The following is a 22,270-nucleotide window of genomic DNA, read 5'->3' as shown; positions in this document are numbered from 1 at the left end:
GCCATTGTGTGCAAACAAAGAGCAGGGAGGAGCAGCTTTAAAAATGGCTCCGCAGTCAAAGGACTTTGAAAAAATTCTTTACGCTTAGTCTCCGTTAGTGTTGTAATGTTAATTAGGTCTCCTGGGAAGTAAAAGTTCTTCCAGGACAGCCTTTTGCTGGGAGGCAGAGTATGGATGGGAGGGAAGATGATCATTCTTTGGGAACAGAAGGCTTAGAAATCCCCTCCGATAATTGCCAGCTCTGGCTCCCTCGCAGATTCCCCAGGATAGTACCTGTCCATCTGTGTGCGAGGACCAAAACCCAGGAATCCAGTAGCGCAGTTTGTCTTTTTCTGTCCGGTCATCATTTTTTACCTTCAAAATGCGATGTGCCCTTACAAACCAGCCCGTACCCTCTGGTGGTTGGAGGACTCCTTAGGGCTCTGACTAACATCAGTGATGTGTTTGAGATGTTTAGTGCTTAGGTTCAACTAGCTAACTGTCAATAATTAGCACTTAAGCAGGAATGCTCGGCCTCTGAAAGTGAGAGGAGATACTCATCACACAGGGATGCTGCAAGCTTCCAAGTGTGTCTCATTCGAGTACTTCCAAACCTGCAGGAAAAGCTCCACCCAAGGGAATCATCATTTGCACCATGATGCTTGGAAGGTCTTGATCCATTGAAGCGTTTCCGAGGAACAGTTTACGGACAAATCAAAAACTTTACACCATCTTCCAGGCTCAGGAGAGCAAAGCTGCCAGTATATTACATGCCTACACCACGTAACCTCCAGACAGAATACCTTATTAGGCTTTATTAGGTTATAATCCTTTTTTGATTAAAAATTATAAATCAGCTCATGTTCGATGTTAACCCATAAACGCATGGCACATGTCAAGCAGCAAAGCACAGATGAGGGATGCATGGGGGGATGCACGGAGGCGCCCACCCCGCTGCTTCCATCACTTTGCACAAAATAATGGACCCCATCAAAGGAGCGTGGCCCTCGCTGTGTCGGGGCCGTGGCTTTCAAGAGGTTAACTCTCAGAGATGGAGCATGCTAAGCTGTTGCTGTTTGATTTATTGTCCCTCCTTTGTTCTTGTTTCTCCTTGAAACATAAAAGCTCGCAGCCCCACAGACTCTTGACATTTCTTTTAAATGCTCTTGTCATTCAGAAATTGCCACAGTCATCTCCTGCAACTTTGCACTTTAGTGCGTCCCCAGCCCGTTTGGGGTTGCTTGCAGAAGTCGAAAAGGAAATAGGAATAGATTACAGGGCTCAATCCAGCAAGGTGGGGAGTGTCCTAGCCCTGAACCAATAACACACTGAACCATTTACCTAACTGCCGGGGTGGGAGTAGTCTGACAGAACTGTGTGGCCAATAACTGAATTAGAATATCGAGAATGAGGTGCTTGAAGAAGTCTGCAAAATAAACACCTACTCAGCTATCAGGGGCAGGTGACTCTGTGTGGGATTTTTACAGGATATTCTTGATTCAGGAGCACAATTGTGGGTTGCACTGCCACTTCAATGCTTTTCCAAATATCTCCCTCTCTGGGATCTGAGGTCAGGTTCTTGGACACTTTGAATCCTCCGGGCTGCTTTCTGCCCATCCTGACCACACCACAAAGGTCTCCCTTTTTTTGGCAGGTGAGGGATGAAGAGTCTTTCAATGGGCAAGACAGTTCAAAAGGCTTGGAATTTATTATTCCAGATCCAAACAACTCCATGGGAAACTCATTTTCCTGGTTCTGTAGCCATCTAGGGTTAAGAATAAACGTTGAGGACTAAGAATAAAAGTTAGGAACATCCTGAACGTTTGGGAATGTGCCTTTTTTTGCTTTAAGGCAATGCAGGAATACCAGGCTGCCAGGTGGAGCTTTCATACCTTTATGAACCATTGAACTAACAGCACATTTTTTAGCTCTATTAGCTACATATATAAACAGTGATGGAACTAATCAGCTTGTAAATGGCTGCACACTCAATATGAAAACAAGCATAATATCACCTTCAATATTGCCTTCTGAAAGGCAGCCAAAGAGAGGGAAGACACTTATCAGGACCTTCACCTATCTCCTGACCTGAGTGGTGCTATTGATCCCAGATAGTGCTTGGGTTTGGTTTCTCACCTGTTGGGAACTTTATCCTCCAACCAGTGCTCATGTCCAGGATAAATTCGCTGTGATCTAGTCGCTGTAATTATTTTTTGTTTGTTGTTTGTTTTCTTGGATATTTTCTTAATTTATCGTTTTTGGTGAAATTTATGGTTTTGTGACTTATGCTTCCAAAATCCTTTTCTTTCAGCCCTGAGCTGTGGGGAGCTAGAATACCAGCCAGCACTTCCAAGGACACACAGAACTCGTATTTCCTGGTTGAATCCTGACAGTTCACTGGGCAAGAAAGTGGGTTTTTTTTTTGTCTCACACATGCTGTAAATTGGAATAAAAACCTTAAGTTGCTCAAGTTGTTTGTGTCTGAATGTAGCAGTTGTTTCAATGTAAAGGTCATGCAAGAAAAGCAAGGCAGTGTGGTGGCAGATGGGGGTTTCAGAAGTCCCTTGACAGAGGAAAGAAATGGACCCAAGTTTTCAACTTCTTGGGTGACTGAAGACAAGGTATCCATGGGAAATGTGGTCCCTTCTCTTCTCACTCCAGCCTGTCAAAGGCAGTGCTGCTGGAGTCCAGGAAGCACCTTGATTTTGGCTAGGGCATCCTGGACATTTTGGGCAGACACGAGTGTGGGTATGGGACCTGGATGAGCCTGGTGAGGGCAGGGACATCCCCAGGCACAGGGGACAGCAAAAACTCCAGAGAGTCTCCTCAGATGATTTTGTCAGGGAAATAGAGACACAGATTTGCAGAGGCACCTGAGTGGGAGGCCTTTATTTTTCTCCCAGATCTCTCAGTTCAGCTGAGGTGTCTGTATTCCGTGCAACTGCTGTTTTAAATGTTGCCCTTTGGGATTTGCAAGATGAGGCCTCAGGTATCTTCAGGAAGCTGTGCTGCACTGAAGAGGCACAGCTTTGTCTCAGAGATCCTGGGTAAGATAGCAGAGACAAGTGACATGAAAGGTGTGTTTTGCATGATGTACATGGAAAAGCCAATTACATGTAATTAATGTTGGTTAAATGCTTTGAAGATGAAAAGCTTTTATAGAAGTGTGATTAACATCTCTTCTGTCAAAATGATTGTCTTTCTAATGTTTTAAGAAGCTTAATAGCATGCTTCAGCTTTTCAGTGTTTATCTCTGAGACGTGATGACCCCATAGAAAGCATTAACTGGTAAACTTTATAAGAAAGGCCTTCAGTGGGAGTTGATGTTGGCCACAAACCAAGAGTAAAGACTGAGACACTGTGGGATAGAGATGATCTGCCTGCTGACAGCTCAGTATCTTACAGAAGTCTCTAATCACCAAACCAGTTGAACAATGCTAAAGTATTGTTTGATACAAGGTTTTAATTGTGAGTGCTCACGGCAGGATGGCTCGTGGAGCCTGTGGAAAGATGGTCTGTGTGTGCTGCATCCAGGTTTAGAAGGTACAAGGTGAGGTGTGGCAGCTTAGGCTTAGGAGCCCAGGACCTGGCTCAGGACTGACCTGACACCTCCAAAGGGAATTTTGCCACCTGTTTCAATGAACACAAGAAATGAGTACATTTTAACATGCACCAAAAGAAGTTGTTATTGACTGAAGGCTTCCAGTCAGTTGTCTTGCTCTGACACATTTTGCTTTCCACTGTAAATAAAGCGGATTTGATTGTAAACCACTCACAGGAGATGAGAAACAATAAGGGCCGGAGAGTGAACAATAGGAGTTCTGAGAAAATAGTGATTTCATACATTGGCAGTTGCTGTTATTTTCTGAAAATGAGTGCAGATGTTTTACTGTGCTGGAATCACTCAAGACTTTTATGGCAGAAAGAGGACACGGAGTAAATAAACTGGTGACAGGTATAATGAAAGACATTCCATTTATTTGCCTGTTCAGAGCTAGTTTATTCAAGGGAGTCCTGTTTTGCCTACCACAGGAAAATCCTTGAGACCATCTTGAAGGAGTATCTTCCTGGAAAAAAAAAGAACTGTGCAAGATCATTTAGCAAGCCCAGGATTTCTGGATGACAATCAAATAGATTACTTAATTCTTTGTAAGCAATTCCTAGAAAGCATCAGTTCCCAGAAAAGACATATATAAAGGCTCTGCTCTTCATTTGTTGGTGAGAAAACACAAGGGCTGTGCCTCCAGTAGTGAAGTGAATGTCATTTGAATAGTTCTCAGTGCTGTTGCCAAGGAAAGTGTCCAGATATCACTGAACATCAGCCAGACAAAGGTCAGGGAGGTTTGCAGGAATGGCACAGATCATACACTTTTCCTCTGTCAGTAAGTTCTCTTCCTGTGTGAGCTGATCCATTTGGGTTAGGATCAGTCCCTGCAGCTTTTCCCTGTTAAATGAAGGTTGCCAGATAGCTCTGGGTTGCTGGGACCATCTTCTCCTGCAATGTCCAGCCAACCTGGAAAACCCTCCCTGCACTGTCCTCCTGGCTGTGGTGGGTGAGGGAGTCCTGGGGTCAGTATTGGGATCAGCTGCAGCCTTGTTTGCTCTTAAACACCAGGACAATGCCACTCTGAGCTGTCATCCTTCAGGACAACTCTCTTGAGGTTCAACAGACCCCGCAGAAGCACCAGTGATGGGAGGTGGGGACATTCAGGACTCACAAGGTGCCACCTTTACCCAGTGCAAGCTCTGTGCTTACCCTGTCAGTCTATCCAAGGCAAACCAGGTGAGACAACTTCAGCTTCACTTGGGCCTGCTAACACATGGGGAAGATAGATGAGGTCCTCAGGGCTTATCTCTGTCAGTTCACATTTATTAATACTTTGTCTGCTTTGCCTTCACTGGGATTTTACCTCGGGTTAATTACTCTGTATTTGCTAATGCCATGTAGGAACACGCATTTTTTTCCCCTGGTGAAGAGAAGCTGGATCCAGAGAAGAGCTCGCTTTTCCTGCAGCTTGCTGGAACAGTGGCATCTTTGTCTTTCAAAAATGCAGTTGGAAAAAAATATCAAAACCATTCCTAATAATGGCTGTTGCTCCAGGTGAGGATTTATACCCTCTGCCACCAGGCACCAAACAATGCTGCTAGAAACCAGCCTTGTACTTATCCCTGGTATTTATTGTGATCAGACTTCCAAGTCCACCACCCTTCCTAAACACAAAATGCCCAGAAAAACTGTTTTAGAAAGAGAACTGAAAGACAACCTTTCCCTCAAAGGGAGGCATATGATAACTTCAGCTTTTGTTCTTGTGACCTGCCCTTGCAAGACTGAAAAGAGCTTTGAGCACACACCCAGGAGAGCAGGAAATCTCTCCTTGGGATCACTTGTAAAATGGCCTGGTTTGAAAAACACGCTGCAGAAAGAATGAAGCCTGACTGCAAAGGAGAGCAGAGGTTTTTTTTCACCCATGAATAGGATTTCGAGCTAGCAGCCAAAGTGAATCATTATACATCCTTGCCATATGCCACTTTCAATCAATAAGGCCTTATGCTCTGCTAACAATCATCCTAAACTATACCTATTAACAAGAATGCACATTTCCCTAGTAATATTCCATGCACGTCACCACACACAGACTGCAAACAGTCGGGAGTGATCACAGCCGAAGGGAGATGGCTCCTGAAACAACGTGTGGACACACACCACACTGTAGAGGCTGCCACTCTTACACGTGTAGGCTGGATTTTTGCTTTTTACTCCTACAGTCTGATGGGATTTTTTTTTTTTCTCTCTTGCAAGCGAATGCTTTCTTGGTGACCCAGACAGTTTATTTCCTGATGGCCCAAGAGTTCCTCAGAAGCAGCTGATGCTCTGAGGATAAGGCGCAGCAATAGCCATGGGGGATGAGATATGGCTACAACAGGATCCCTCCAGTTTGGAGGGAGATGACAGCAGTCATCATGAACTAGTCATCAGCATGATGACTTCACACCTGAGCTAATCTCTCCGTGAAGATATGAAAACCTGCTATAGAAGAGACACAGGTTTTGAGGCATGTGGTGCAGGAAGCACAGACTTTATTCTCTACTGACCACAGGGCACCTCTGTCTCCCACCTGCTGTTTCTCTTATCTACTTAACATTGCAAACTCCTCCCGAGGGGTGTCATTTCTCCAAAAATACTGAGCTTGCTGAAGCAGTTATTGACTGGAATGCCACAGTTTGAGTTCCTCAGAGCAGCCAAGTCCTGCACCATGGGCACGAAGCTCTTGGCAGGTTCACCCCAATAAAGCAGGAATCTGCTCCTGGGCAGGTCAGCTGTGGCTCCCTTGTGAGTAAATGAAGAGCCAGTCAATACTGTTGATGGAGTCTACAGTGATTCATCTCTTTCTAAAGGAGATACTTAAACCAGAGCAGATGAATGGCATTATAAACCCACTTCTCCTTGCTGCCTGGAAAGCCCAGCATGGCAGTTCACACTTAGAAATCTACTCTGTAAATACCTGAAATGAGTTAATCCTCACCCCTCACAACCTTCCCCTGCCCTGGTGCCCTCTGGACCCCAGGCATTTGGTGGTGCAGCTCTCCCTGTACCCCACAGTGCACAAAGATTGACAGCGGGACTGAAGGATGCCACAGCAGAGAGGCAGTCCCAAACTCAGGCAGTTGAAACATTCCACCCCTGAGCAACATCTCACAGCCCCTGTGTGCCCCTGAGACCCCAAGCCCTCAGCTCCACACATGAACCAGGGCCACAGCAGTGTGTGAGCTGGGATTGCATCAGCCCTGGGTGTCTGGCAGTGCAGAGCCCCACACAGACTACACAAAGTCCTGATGACTAAGGATCCTGGATTAGTAGGGCATGTAGAGTATGGCAAGTCCTAATACAATGGTCTTCAGATGCTACCACATCAAAACCCCTTCTATCTTCCTCTCAAAGAGTGAATTAAGGCTTTGCTTACTCCTGTTCTATATCTAAAGGCTGTTTCTGCAACCCTTGTGTGGGTAACTGCACACGGTCTATGTGACACTCTTCCTGAGTAATCCTTGTGTGTTTTGCAAGGTTCAAAGTAAAAATCTGTTGCTAATCAAAAGGCATTGCTGCTCAGGTGTTTCTGTGTTGCAAAATAACCCCCAGTCAATCAAAACTCCTTCAAACAACGCCTGTCTGTGCTTTCTGCTTTGCAACCTTGTTTCCTGTGGGAGAAGGTGGGAAAGAAGAACGTGCCTACCTTTGAGCACAAAGCTGTGCAACTTTGGGTGTCAGTGAAACCTCCAAAATATAGCTGAGGTGCTGCAGTGTCCCTTTTCTGGCTTCCTGTGCAAGTACACATCCACAATAGCATCATCTGTTGCAAAGGTTACACTTCATTTCTTCCTCTCTGACACAGTGTGCACCTATTGAATCAAGAAATCCTTATTCCTCAGACATCTCCTCTTGCCTTTGATGAAGATTTGCAATCCTAGAAGGACTGTGTAAAAATTTATACCACTAATTTATCATATTTGGAGATATTAATGATATACAAGCTACTGGGTTCAGTAGCAGGGATCTGGCCAAACTGCTGCAGTTTATTTTATGTGGGAAGTAAATATACAAGATCTAAGGGCTACCTCTGGCTTGAAAAGGCATTAATACTACTAATATCAGCTGAAGTAATTAAACCACATGTATTTGTTCAAGTATTTAGTGTAGATGTTGACCCTATGGGATCCTCTCCCTTCTTTTTAACAACCACAGACATCTCAACACTGGTGAGATCTTTAGGAATGAGGACAGTCAGGGTGGGCAGAAAATAAGTTTTTGCCATCACAAGAATGCTCAAGATCGTGAGGGATGACATCTCAAGATCACAGCCCCAGAATCCAATCCCCACAATGACAAAACCAGGCAGTCCCATCTAGTTTCACATCTGGAAAATAAAAACACCTCCTAACACGTTTGGCAGCTGTTTCTGGCTGATGCAAGATGCACCTGCTCCCAAAGCAACCTTGCATCCCTGGGGATCCTGTGAATGCATGGATGGGGGTGCTTTACCTTCCTCATGGTAAAGCCAACAGCTGGCTTTAGCTGGGGCTGAGCAAACAAGGTGGTGGGTATTTCACACAGAAATTTCACAAGGCTTCAAAGGGCTGTGGCTGGTTGAAAGACGGATTCTGATTTGCCTGTGGCGATTTCTCCCTGTGGTGTCCCCAGGCAGGACACGCTGAGTATTTGGGACACGAGGCTGCTTCCTCACACGTGTCCTCTCTGACTTTGCAGGAAGGATGGCACCTATTGAGATAATTATTCCATTACTCCACAGTGCACTCAGAAATGCAGCTCAGTCTCCTACACTGGTGTGTTTTTTTTCAGACACAGACAGTGGGATTGACTCTGCACAGACATGTTGGGCTGCATTTGGAGCAAACTCAACCCCCTGAGCTGCAGCTAATTAGAAGGTGCTTCCAGTGGGTTGAGAGAAGAGCTTTAGCCAAACTGTGATCTCCAGCCAGACTTCAAATCCACATCCCCAATAACAGCACAAGTGTGTTTCCTACCCTGCGCAGACATTTATTAGTATTTGTGTGTTGTCAGTTTTTTTCATCCCTCATTTCCCTTTGCATAGTTTTATTTTTCCCAGTCAATAAGAGTGATTTTATTGTTCTTAATTAGATTTCTTTAGGTTTCCCATAGTAATTAATGCACTTTTCTTCAGCAGTATAACCTATTACAGTAGTTAAAATATTAAATCATGACTGTTGCCAGACGTAAGGGAACAAGAAACATAAGTTTCTCAATAACCACTTTGTCTTCATCTTTTGAATTAGTTTGCAGCCTGCTTTACATTTTTGGGTAAGTAATAAGATTTGTGGATTTGAATGAAGAACGATATAAAAATAAATTGCATTGTACTTTTAATTACACAGTCTTAATTTTTTTGTGGTGACACTCCAGGCTCTCATATAATGTTGTTTAATGTTTACATCTCTTTATTGATTTGATAATTTAGATACAGAAATGTGGTTTAATTTGCAAATTTCTACATTCATTGTCGGGGTGCTGTGCTCATTAAGGAACCAGGGGAATTCTGCATTTTCCCCCGTCTCCTTTATACACACACAGGGATGTATGTTCTGCATTTGCTTTTTCTTTGGCAGCAAATCTCAGCTACAAGAGTTTTTCCTCTCCACCACTGCGCAACCATGAACCCCCAGTGTCTGACATTTCAAACCAGGGGGCTCAGTGTGACATGGGCTGCTGCTCCAGGGAGCCCCTTTTTGGGGACTGCTTGGGTGTGGCTGAAGATAGAGGTGGGAAGTCACACATCAGCCTTGATGGGCTTTTCTCTTCACCTGGGAAGTCAAATACCCTGACAGAACCGAGAAGGGTTTGAGTCCACCCTCTCCACTGCAGAGGACATGGTGGAAGCAAATCTTGCAAAACTCCACAGAAAATATGGGATGAGCCCCAACATCTCAAACCCATCTCTTCACTCACCTCAGCTCTCCTGGAACAGAGCCTTGGACATCTCTCCATCCTACCCCAGGCACTGCCAGCCCCTTGGCTAAATTCCACCTCTACAAACCATTTTTGAGGTGGTAGTAGTTTAGGTTTAGTGCTCCAAGCACATTTCAGAGTTTCTACAAGTTCAGCAAAATTAATTTTTTTCTTTCAAAAATCCATCACCACCAAACTGTTTTCTCCTCCTCTTCATTAATGATTTACTTTCTGTGGAATAAATGCACCAACTGAGGACAGAATCATTATTAAAATCTCAGTTAACAACACAATATTACTTTGGTCCTTTCATTTCCTCCACTATTATAAAATTCAAGATTCATTTCACTTATTAATATTAGCAATCTAATTTTTTTTTTTAGTTTTGATCAGGCACAAATTAAAAGAGGAATGATATTATGGAACTGGCAGTAGAACATATTCCTTTTTATTTTTTTTCTGTAAAATTCACTTTTCCCCTTCCATCAGTTCTTTCTTTGCATCTAATACTGTCTTCTTTTGCTTTGATATTCTGGGTGACTTCATTTGATACCCAGGCATTACTCTCATGGAAATCAACTGGAAGAGGCCAAAAGAATTTATTGGAAGGTGATTAAAATTCAGGGTCAATGAAGAGAAAGGCTGGCACGTGGGTTTGGGAGCAAGGGAGCTGGACTCTGGTCTGAGCTCTGCCATGAAATTGCTCTGTGACTCTGTGCAAGTCATTTTATTTCTCTATTCTGTAGTTTCCATGAGTTTAAAGGAAGAACAGGAGTGTTTGCTGCTCATTGTTCAAATCTCCCAGCAAATAAAACGTGATGCATCAGGGCTAACTGAGCAGGCAGGCACAGACCCTTCTCTCAGGAAAGCTGTGTCCTAGAGCAGCAGCAGACAGTGAGGACAGGGAAGAACAGAGACACACTATTTTTTTTTTTTTTTTGAGGGCTTACAAATTGCTCCTGTTCCCTTTATAGCGGATCATTGTCGTTGGGCTCTAATGAGATTTCCCTCGTGCCTCTGTAACACTAAATATAACCTGTGATATTCCTCACATGCAGCAGCTCCTCGTGGAAGAAAAGCTGGATTTTCAATCCTTTAGAATAACCAACTTGTACAGTTATGGCACACGTACTTCTCAGCTTGATTCTGTGCCCCCACAATCCTGGGAGCTGCACATCAGCTCAATATGCACTTGATTGCTCTTGCAATCCTCTTGATTACAAACAGGGGATTGCTATTGTGGCAGGACTTCCCAAACGCTGAAGAACTGAATTCCAATTATTTCAGTGGCAACTGGAAGAAATAGGAAAAAATCCCCAGATGGATAAATCCCTTTAAGAGGCTCCCAGTACAATCAACAACACCTCAACCATCCCTGCAAGAGCTTTGTCTAACAACTTCCTGCAGTGCCAAGTCCACAAGAGCCTGTGGGAACATCCCCGAGCTGAACTATGCAAAACACTGGAAAATTTTTCCTGCCACTCTTTATGCACCTCTTTGGGCTTTTCCCAGCTAAACCATACCTTTCCTGAGGTGTGGAAATTGTCCTTGGGCCAAGATCATTGCCAAGTGAAATGGAGAGGTTGTCCCATGTCTTCTGCGATGTGCCCCTCAGAACAGACATCCCAGAACTGCTGGATTTTTGCAGCACTGGGTTTCTGCTCTACTCCCAAGCATCACAGTCCTGGATCTTTTTCCCCATGGCAGAAGCCTGGCCAATTGCTCTTCATCTTGCATTTGAGAAATTGATTTTAGCTTCCCTGCCAGGGAGTGCAACATTTTAATTACTTCTGTGGATAAAGTCTGTTGTTCCCATTCTGATCTGGACTTAAGAGATAAGTAAAGCAAAGCCTATCAGAAATTCTGCAGAATCTTGAGCTGGAACCCAGGATACCAGAATACCCCAACCAGTACCTCTGCCATATGTCCTTCATCCTTCTCATCCTTGCCTCAGGCTACCCTTGGTTTTCAAAAAAAATCTTTTTTCTCCTTCCATTTTTATTGAATCATTTTCTCACCTGGTGTTAGTAGCTACCTGCAAGCATTTGAAGAAATGCAGGTGAATATTAAGGGTCTGTGCACCATCCCACAGCATGGATAGGCCACAAGAATAGGAAACAGACTGTTTGCATCCAGTATTACTGGTGATTTCCCAGCTGCCAGTACCTGTTTCTCAACACAAACCAGCGGCAAAAATAAAGGACAAGATCAGTGGCCTTTGGGAGCAGGAGAGCCCTGGGTGAATAAAGGGCCAGGAAAGTTAAGACATAAAATGCAGTCTTCCTTCCAAAGGTCCTAACCCTATTTAGGGAGCACCAAGACACCTACAAATAGATAAAAAACTTGAGGCTGGCTATAAAAACATTTCTGTTTCATTCGTCTGAAATCCATGGAGAGGCACTGCCGATGCCAAGAACCCATAATACCCTGGCATCACAACCTGCAGGGCTGTCTGCTCTCACTTGTGAATACATTTATCACTGATAACGTGCCAAAATGTCCAAGAGCTGAATACTGGGGAGCACTGGGAAGGAAAGCAAGTTCTCATAGGCATGACTGGGTGCAGCAGGATGACTTCTGCGTCTGTACTGGCAACGTGTCACTCTCACATCCCGACAAAACTGATGGACCAGTGACTGGAATCTCAACAGAATAGTTTTTATTCTTGGTATTTGTTGTGACACATGGAATGTCCTATGCAGAAAGTGCACTAAGACAGCTTGGCAAGAAACAGCTGGTAGGCAGGTAAAGAGGCAAGACCAAGGTGGAAGCACATGAAAGGCAGAAATGGCTTGGATGAGTCCATCAGGGAGTCTTCAGCATCCCAATGACCTGCAGTACAACTGAATCCAGAGGAGTCCCTCAGAGCTGAGGAGTGGATGACAGAGATATTGGCATGGGGAGTCCAGGACTTCAGCAAGGAAACTTAGCCCCTGAAGATATGGGTAAGCAGCCAAGGGATGGAGTGAGGGTCCTGCTGCACAATCAGAAATACAAGGAAGGGACAAAAGAATTGGATTGTTTGGCTTTGGCAGGATGAAGAAATACAATCCTCCCATGTGAAAAAGCTGAAGAGAGAAAATGAGGAATTGTTTCCCATGTGCTCAATAAAGACCAAATTATATCAGGAAAGGCTGATGTTACACATGTGGAAAAAAGTTCTGCAGGTGAAACTCTAAATGCCCTAGAAGGCTGGAGCAGGGCAGGAGGAGGCTGGATGAGCATTTACCAGGAATGCCATAGGTCAATTAACCACTGCCAAAGGGAGGAGGATGGATGGGATGATATGTGCAGACCCCTTCCAGCATTAGCTCCCTGCTTGCACTCTGCCAGGATGTGGGATGAGCTTTGTCCAGGAGGGTTACACCAGCATCTCCCAAGACAGGCACTTTATGACCAACTCTGCTCCCAATAAATACCAAAAGGAAAACTACCTTGTTATAATGTCCAATTCATTACTCAATACTATGTAACACAATAAAGTTGCACTTTCAATCTTAGTGCATCTGCCTGGCTCTATTTATACTGTGGTCTTGAGTGTTTATCATCTCCCGCTAATGGCAATAGAGGATTTGCCACAAAAACTTAATTATTTGCCTTCTCTGAGAGGGTATTTTTCCTGATTAAAGCCTTCCTGAGAGCAAGGCAGGAAGCACTCAGCCCCACCGGGCATTCTTATACCCTAACCACTGAAATCTGGGACAAAGGCCAATAATCTGGGACAAACTCTAAAAATACACCAAACACTCCAGGACATATTTTATTGGTCCTTCCACACATGCTTTGAGTGTGTCAGGAGGCACAAGGCCACAGGTAACAGTGAAAGTTAACCCTGCAGTGCAGTCCAGCTGGCTGCAGCAGGGATATGGATCATTTTCTCCAGCAAAACCATTTCAAAGGGACGTGGCACCTCTGTAAGAACTTTCCTGTTGTTAAATCTTAATTGCAACCAGTTCAAAAACCCTGAATTGAGCTTTTTAAATAAAATACTGGAATGTGAAAGATGTTCTTCTGCCAACTAAACACCTGGGGAGAGAGGAAGGCGAGGGAGCGGGAGAGATGACAGGCTTTGGCTCTAGGCTGCTGCAGCCACCATATGTGCTTTAAAATACCTGCAGTGCATTTGTATGCAAAACACCAACACCTGAACACAATGGAGGTAAATAACTCCCATCCTCTTTTATAGGGGATGGTAACTTAAGCAAAAAAAATTGAGGGGCAGTACGAAGGCGCTCCTCACTCTGCAGATTCAGGGGCTGCTGCGTTCTCAGGCTCTTTTTCAGGTGTTGTAAAACCCCAGAGGTTCTGCTGGCAGCCACCCAAAGGCATGCAGCACTTCAGGCTGCCCTGACCTGGCCCAAACAGTCTCTGAGCTCAGAGCAGGTTTCACACCTCTCCCGTCCCCCAGACAGTGTCAGCAACGTGGGCTCTTGTGCACAGCAAAGTGGAATGACCAGGGCAGCTCAGAGCCACATCTGCAGTGTCACAGCTTGGCTGGCCTCATGCCAACGATGGGGACATTTTCTTTAGCCCTTCTGCTTGTCCCTCTCACGCAGAGGCTTTGCAGACAGCAAAAATGCAAGTGAAATGCTCCAATGATGGGACCTGCATTTATTTACCTTCAGCTTTTAATGGAAGGAGGACAGAATGCTTTATGGCCACAGAGCAAGAGATTAATAGACTGCCATTACTGGAGGCTGTCAGTCAATAGGGTTGTCACCAAGAAGTGATTCCAGTGTTACTACACCAATTTGGGAACATATTTTCCTGCCATGCAACCAGGCAGTCTTAAACAGAAGGAATTTTGCTGCTGTGGCACTTGGTAAAGTGTTTGAGTGGTCTCGTAGCATCAGCTGGTAGAAATATCTTCCTTCCACTGAATTTAACCTGCAGTGACTTCAACACATGCTCTTGGAAGTTAGAAATGTTTACTTTTTTATGAGCTACAGCTCATCAATGCTGTTATTTGTATTTTAAGGGAATCTGAGGCAGAGAGCTTAAAAGCAGGAGATGTCTAAAGTTTAAGATTGTAGTTTGCTTTTATATATATTTATATATATAAAGTGTGCTTTTCCTGACTCCTGGTCACTGGCTTTGGAGCAGCCAGAGCTTTCATACCTGAGGTTGAGGGAAGGCCCCCTGTGAGCTGTGAGAGCAGCACAGCCTGGTGTTTCAGGGGAATTTGAATGCTGGTTTCTGAACACTAAAAGGCACAGTAGTGCTTGAGGGCATAAGACAAAGCTGGCAACCACAGCAGCCTTAAGTACAGTGCATCTCAATGACTAAAATACCTGAAAGGAACCTCAAACATCAGGCAGTCCTTTGGCACTGTGACCTGGGTTAAAAAAGGATAGAAAATGCAGTCCTTTACCAATTAAACATATACAGTCATTGCAGAATTAGTCATGTGGTGTCCATTACCCTCCTTGTCTGAGCACACTCCAACTCGAGTGTGGGTGTGCTTTGGTACCCAGCAAGCTGGCATGACTTGGGGGTACAAATTTGAGCCTGGATTCTCCTTTTTGGGGCAGGTAACACTCCAAACCATCCAGCACCGACCATCCTCCAGAGCCTTCATGCAATTAAGTTCCCCACCCAAAAGGCCAGACAAATTCTCCTGGATTTAAAGAGGAATAATTTTACAAGGACTGCTATTTACAGAGGTAAAAATAATGAGCTATGCCTCAGAAGTCCTAACAAAATCCATGGATGAGTAAAATGACACTAAAGCTCTGACCTGAACAAAGCTTTGGCATGTGGCTCAGATGCCAGCTGACGTGCCAGTGGCTGGTATTTACACTCTAATCAAAATACAGCTGAAAACCAAGGGAAAAGTTCAAATTGTGGGGGACAGCAAAACTGCTGGATTGTGAGCACTTCAGTAACAAATCCCTTTGCTCCGTATATTCCCTGCTAATTTGTCAACATCTGATGCCTTGCTCTTTAGTCTGGAGCTAAGAAAAGCTATCAAAAAATATAGTTTAGGGCCCATTCTGTCTGCTGTATCACTTGCTATTTTTGCCAGCCACACTGAAGCCAGACTGCAAAGGGCAAATTTGTCAACACGGGTGGGCTTTTTTAGCGTGAAGCCCAAGGGCTCGTACAGACAGTAGCAAAGACTATCTGCATCCACGTCTGGAAGTTCAGGCTCTGATTTCAAGCTGCTTCAAATATAGAAATTCCAGCGAAGTTAATTGTAGCTGCATTATGGAGAGGTGACAGCAGGGAGTCCTTAGAAAGCTGGGGAAGGTCTAAATCTGCCTCAGTGGTGCTCTCTTTGGAGTTAGGCAAATCCAGTGGGAGCAGAGGATGTTACCCAGGCTAACACAGGGTAAAAACCTTACTGAGAAATTCAGCAGTGAGATTGGATTTTGTTGACCCCACAGCAACAGCATTCCTTGAAAATATGGGCAAAGCCCTTTAGCAAAACCACCTTTTCTCCACATGTTGAGAACTGTGCAACATCACCCGGCTGTATCAACTGGTCTGTGCTTTTAAAAGCTTCCTAATTGTGCTCACAACGGAGAACTTGCCTTACCATTATATTAAGAAACAGTTCCATAGTGTGGGTTGGTGATTACCGGGAAGCACTTAATTACAATAAAATGTGTAGTTAAAGTGACAATTTATTTACTCAAGATTATGAATATAAATTGGTTTTTCTTACCCATGAAACGGGGAGGCAGAGGCTGGGATCCCAGGAGTTTCTTTAGGCTGAGTGATTTTCTGCAAGTAGCTTTAGGGACCAAAGTGGAAAGAGAAGCCTGTGAACCAGTTTGCTGCCTCGAGGCCACAGCACACGGTTCCCACCTGTTGCAAGTAATGTGAGTTTTGCTTAAGAAGTCTGGAAACGGGTCCCTTTAATTGCACCAGAGCTCTGTAACCTGCAATGAACCAAAGCTGAGCTGAAAAATAAATCCCCGTTAGTGAAACACTTGAAGAGATAAAGAAAATGTTGGGCCCTCTCCTCCCAGTATTTCCCATGTTTTATAACACCTCTGTCAGTATAAATTTCCATTCACTGAAGAAATTACACTTCACCAGCGCGACAATAGGATTTTAAGATAAATGACATGCGAGCACTGCAGTTTTGTGCAGGCTTAAGTGATCCAAGTACCTTAATCACGTGCGTGGTATCAAATACATGAATTTGACTTGTTACAAGAGTCACACGACAAGATTGAGTGTCATATGAGGCTGCAAAGCATAAACCATCTCAGCTAAAATTATTTTAGCACGGGCGAGTTTTTTAACTGGTAAGTATAATTATTTTAAAGCAGTCTGAGCTGCGCAGCTCTAATGATAGGTGGAAACAGAAAACAGCTCTTGAAATCACTGCTGGTAAGGGCACTTCTTGCAAGCACTGCCTGCTCTTAGCACTTGCTGCCTTTATGCACCACTGTTTCCGAAATTCTTGGAAGGCTGATGAAGTCTTTAAGCGTCATCTTGCCAAAGCTGTAACATTATCTCCGGTGACAATACTCACTCCTGAGCGCTTTTTTTTTTTTGTTGCAAGTAGAGAAAACATTTCAGCTTTTCGGGGCGGGTGAACACCTCCCTGCAAAACACTGCGAACAAGAAGGGAGGCAGTTTAATAAATGAAATTTCAGGGTGTCATTAGGCTCAGGGCAAAAATCCCCCCGGGGTCCAGCTCTGGCGGGTGGATGGCTTTGCCTGTGCCATCCAGCAGGAGCTGTCCCTGTGCAGAAAAGCCACGCTGTGCCTGTGTCACCGGGTGGCTTTGGGACAACATCCGAAACGCCCTGGGCCCGTTTCCTCAAAAGCGATGACAGCCGCGTGATGAACGTGCTCCCTGCTGCAAAGCAGCGATTCAGGTGCCGTGAAACGGGGGCTTTTCATAGCACAGCCATTAAAAATAGGAGCAGCGCTGGCCAGGGAGCGTTTGAGGCCGGGCAGGGACGCAGCCCAAGCGATCCTGTGTTACTCACCCCGCCTGCCCCGGAGGGCTGATGTTTTCTTGGAGCCAGCTAAATGTCTCGTTTTAGCTGATCGTGGGGATGCTGGTGAAGCGAACACTAGGTATTTTATCGCCCCACGCATTTTTCCAGATTTCAGCCATGCAGTAGATGTTTAACAACTTATTCCCCGAACGAAATAAGGAGAAATATTGGCCCATTATTTGCTTTCAAATGAAATAAGCAGCTTTACAGGAAATATTGACCCATTATTTGTCACTTCTCCTTGAGGCTCCAAATGCATCCTGAGCTGCTGCAGCTCACAGCCAGGACATTCACTTCTCCTTTGACAACTGTATTGCATTCCCTTTTGCATCTTCCCTGGCCTTCTCCGTGATTTTTGCCACAAGCAAGTGACAAACATTTTGGTGACAAAATCAGTCCTCATCGCGCACAAATTAAGAAGCAACAAACCCAAACCTTATTTGTGTGTTTCTGAATAAACAGTGATCACCCCTGACCCATCCCTTCGACAGACACACCTTATATTTCTGTTCTTTTTCTGTGCCATAGAACCAGCTCAGAACTAGATCTTTGTGCGCTTGTTGTTCCACACTTTTTGATCTAAAATTATTTCTTGAGCCTTGACACGGCTTTACTAATTGCCCTACCCCTTCAGTGCGTGTGTTAGCATAACTTTTCCCCCCCCAAGAGTATCGTGTTTAAAGTCACAACCACTGTATTCCTGCCAATGTATTCCTCTTAACTTACAGGAAACCTATGAATGAGGTATGATACCATGAATGATACTATTAATCACTTTATTGCAACTGCACCCTGGAATCCCATTCACTGTCAAGACTTTGTTACGCAAGTGCTGTACGTATATAAAAAACAGTCTCCAGCTTCAAAGTGCTTACAAGCCTTTGTAAAAGCCTCCTGAAGTTTTCTGTGAACTTGTTACTGTAAGAAGAAGAAAAAAAAATTACATATTTCTTCTTGGAACAAAACGCTTCTCAAACTTTTAGAAGAATGATTCATGTTTACTCTTATCTCACTCCAGAGGAAAAAGAAAATGAGTTTAGGAATATTTTCAGCCTTAGTCCCCATTGGACGAATTTGAGGGAGCTGACCTGCGATCCACTGCTCTGCACAGCATCCATCCGTGCCACATTCCTTTCTCTGATGAGTCAGTGGACCTCACAGACCCAAAGTCTTGAGAATGACCCAACTTCAGCATCTCCCCCTTTCTCTTCCTTTCCCTTAGGATTCCTTTGGTGCTCCCTATATTATTCAGTTTGAATTAAAATAAATTGTGGAGAGTGTTCAATTCCTGTAATCCTGGCAATGGAGAAAATCTTATTAACCCTGAAATGGCCTAAAAATGGATTCTGCTGAGGTGCCCCTTCTGCCCTGGGGACCCTGGACACTGTCACTGAGCCACTGCTCCTGCTGGATCTTGGAGTCAAGGGGCTGTTGGGATGCAGGGGGCTCCAGGACACGAGCAGGGACCACCCATTCCCACTGCCTGCAAGAGAAGGATTGTTTTTTTCTACAAGGACACCGTTTATTCCTGGCCCTGGTGGGGGCTGTGCTGCCCTCTCTGCTGGGAAGACAAGGGGCCAGAGAATTTCTCCAAGACAACGAGATGGCTTTGCCCTGTGCTACCCCACCCTCCACCCCATCCACAGCCCTGCCTCTACCATTCCCTGACCCCAATCCCCCCAGCCACTCCCTGCCCTTAAAACCTCCCCCACCAGCCCCTTTTGCCACTCCCTGCCCGTCTGCACTCCTCCCACTCCCTGCTCCTAATGCCTCCATTCCCTGTCCCTAAACCTTCTGCCCTGCCACCCCCTGCTCCTAAACCTCACCACAGTCCCCTGTCCCTATCCACACATACCCACTGCCACCCCCTGGCCTGATCCACTTCCCCAAACCTCACCCCCCAGCCCCCTCCAGCATTCCCTGCCCTATTTGCACTTCCTGCAACCCCTCCCTCTAAACCCCCTAAACCATCCCTGCCCCATAACCTGCCCCATCCACACACACACCTTCCACCACCCTTTTCCCCTAAACCTTACTCTCCAGACACTGCCCCTAAAACTGCTCCCCTACCCCTAAACCTCCCTGCCCCTAAATCTCTCCCTTCTCCTAAACCTCCCCCCTGCAGCCCCTTGCCCCAAAACCTGCTTCTATCCACACTGCGAAATTCTGTCCCTAAATGTCCCCCTTCCCCTAAACCTTCCCCTATCCACAGCAGCACCCTGTCCCCAAACCTGCCCCTATCCACACATATCCTTCACCTCGCCCTGTCCCTAAATCTTCTGCCCCCAAATTTCTCCCGCCAGCCCACTCCACTATCCCCTGTCCTACTTGCATTTCCACCACCCTCTGCCCCACAGACTCTTCCTGCCACCCCCATGTCCCTGAACTTGCCCCTATCCACACACACTCTTTGCCACCTTCTGGCCCCAAATCTCCACCCCCAATCCCCTGTCCCTAAATCTCCACCTCCAGTCCCGGCTGCTAAAACTGCTGCCATGCACTCATCCCCTCAACCACCTTCTGCCCCTAAATCTCCACCCACACACGACTCTCTGTTCCTAAACCTGCCCCTGTTCACACACACCGTCCCTAAACGTCTCCTTCCAGCTCCTGCCCCTACATCCTCTCCCAAATCTGCTTCCACCAGTGCCCTGCCCCTAACCACACACACCCCTCTGCCTCCTTCTGCCCCTAAACCTGCCCCTATCCACACACACCCCTCTGCCTCCTTCTGCCCCTAAACCTACCCCTGTCCACACACACCCCTCTGCCTCCTTCTGCCCCTAAACCTGCCCCTAACCACACACACCCCTCTGCCTCCTTCTGCCCCTAAACCTGCCCCTAACCACACACACCCCTCTGCCTCCTTCTGCCCCTAAACCTGCCCCTATCCACACACACCCCTCTGCCTCCTTCTGCCCCCAGACCTGCACTTCTACCCCCTCTCCCTAAACCTGCCCCTATCCACACACACCCCTCTGCCTCTAAACCTGCCCCTATCCACAGACACCCTTCTGCCTCCTTCCGCCCCTAAACTGCCCCTATCCACACACACCCCTCTGCCTCCTTCTGCCCCTATCCACACACACCCCTCTGCCTCCCTACACCCCTAAACCTGCCCCGATCCACACTCATCCCCTCTGCCTCCTTCTGCCCCTATCCACACACCACTCTGTCTCCTTCTGCCCCTAAACCTGCACTTCTACCCCCTCTCCCTAAACCTGCCCCTATCCACACACCCCCCTCTGCCCCCTTACCCCCCTGAAGCTCTCCTGCGCACCCCCTGTCCCTAAACCCGCCCATGTGCGCACCCCGCCCCCGCAGCCCCCGGCCCCGCTGTCCCCCGCCTCCCCGCGGGGCGCGGCCGTGACGGGCAGCGCCGCTCCCCACTCAGCGCCCGCGGAGCCCCCGCGCCGCACCGCCCCCTCCAGCCCCTTTGTATCCAACATCCGGGTTTCCCCGCTGGCTTCTCCCTCTTTTTTTTTTTTTCTTTTTTTTTTTTTTAGAAGCCATTTTGGACGCGGTTCAGGGTTTTTTTTTTCTTTTTTTTTTTTTTTTTTAATTATTAAAAGAAAACCCCAACACAACAACAACAACAATAACAACACCCCCCCATCAAACCTCCCTTTCCCTCTCCACGCTGTGTTTTGTTTTATTTTATTCTCCCGCCTCCCCATCCCGCACATGGCACCTCCCGCCGCGCCTCCGCGCCCGCCGCCCCGCGCAGCCCCGCGATGCCGCGGCCCCCCGCCGCCTCCTCCTCCTCACCCTCCTCACCCTCCTCCTCCTCCCTCTCCTCCGGCGCCCCGCGGCCGCCCCGCGCCCCCTCCGCCGGCCCTTGCCTGCCGCTCCGCAGCCTCCCGGGATGCGGGCTCCGTACGAACCGCGCACGGTCCCGCTCCTGCCGCTGGCGCGGGGAGCGCGCGTGGGGTGCGCGGCGAGGAGGAAGAGGAGGAGGAGGAGGAGGAGGAGGAAGGGGAAGGGGGGGATGCGCGTGTGCGTGCGCGGGGGATCGGGGGGAGCGCGCAAGGCGCGCGGCTGCGCGGGCACTGCGCGGGAAGCGCGCGGGGGGGGCGGGGGCGTGTGCGCGCTCGCCCCTCGCTGCTGGGGGAGCCGGAGGGGCTGGGTCGGGAGGAGGAGGAGGAGGGGGAAGGGGAAGAGGAGGAGGAGGAGGAGGAGGGGGAGTCGGTGTGTGGTGCACGCCGCGCTCCCAGCACAAAAGCCCAGCGAAAGAAACTCTTGGAAAGCTGGGAGCGAACGGTGGGGCCGGGCAGGAGCAGGTCGAACCGTCCGGGTCTGTTCGTCTCCACTGGATAATTTTGCAACTGCGAAGGAATTAATCCGATTTTCTTGTTGTTGTTGTTTTTTTTTTTTCTTTTTCTTTTTCCCACCCCCTTACCTCCAGGATTTTTTTCTTCTTTTTTTCTTTTTTGAGAGCGAAGGGAAGGCAGAGCCGCGCTTCTTCCCCCCCTCTTTTCACGCGCTCGATCTTTTTATTTTTATTTTTGCTTCCCTTGGGGTAGAGGTGCACGCGAGGGGAAAAAAAAAAAAAAAAGTAAAGGACTATGTTTGCTTCGTGCTGACTTTCGCCGTGCTCTGGGGAACTTTCTGTGCAGGTAAGAGCTTTCGGCGTGTTTACCTCCCGCTCGGGCTCCGGTCGCGTATCCAAACGCAGAATGAATGGGCCGTGCGGTTATTTGCAGCCACCCTCCAGCAGCCTCCGGAGCAGAGCAGAGCACGCGAGCTGGGGAATCCCCCCACCCCTGCATCGGCTTTATTTCTTTTATTATTATAATTATTATTATCGTTATTTTTTTTTTCTCTTTTCACTTCCCTCGCCCTCCCTCTC

The 22,270-nt window shown here is 46.8% G+C and overlaps 1 protein-coding gene and 1 long non-coding RNA gene across 3 annotated transcripts in view; one reads left to right on the top strand and one right to left on the bottom strand.

The window, feature by feature from the left end:
* Positions 1–3,961: 3,961 nt before the first annotated feature.
* LOC136362671 (uncharacterized) lies at positions 3,962–9,078 on the bottom strand. Of its 2 annotated transcripts, XR_010743837.1 has the most exons (4): positions 7,971–9,078; positions 7,212–7,442; positions 4,736–4,789; positions 3,962–4,046 (listed from the first exon to the last, which is right to left on the bottom strand). It is a non-coding gene; the product is annotated as an uncharacterized lncRNA (long non-coding RNA). The 2 variants fall into 2 exon arrangements; XR_010743836.1 differs by lacking the exon at positions 7,971–9,078 and having other exon boundaries at positions 7,212–7,536.
* Positions 9,079–21,105: 12,027 nt separating this feature from the next.
* The window catches only part of ACVR2B (activin A receptor type 2B), a 96,401-nt gene continuing 95,236 nt past the window's right edge, over positions 21,106–22,270 (top strand). The window contains exons 1-2 of the mRNA XM_066319644.1: positions 21,106–21,681; positions 21,755–22,037. Coding sequence (XP_066175741.1) covers positions 21,106–21,681; positions 21,755–22,037 — 859 coding nt within the window. The remainder of the gene's footprint in view (positions 21,682–21,754; positions 22,038–22,270) is intronic.

This window comes from Sylvia atricapilla, chromosome 1 (genome assembly GCF_009819655.1).
Source record: "Sylvia atricapilla isolate bSylAtr1 chromosome 1, bSylAtr1.pri, whole genome shotgun sequence".
NCBI classification, from domain to species: domain Eukaryota; kingdom Metazoa; phylum Chordata; class Aves; order Passeriformes; family Sylviidae; genus Sylvia; species Sylvia atricapilla.
This window is presented reverse-complemented; position numbering and strand designations above follow the sequence as displayed.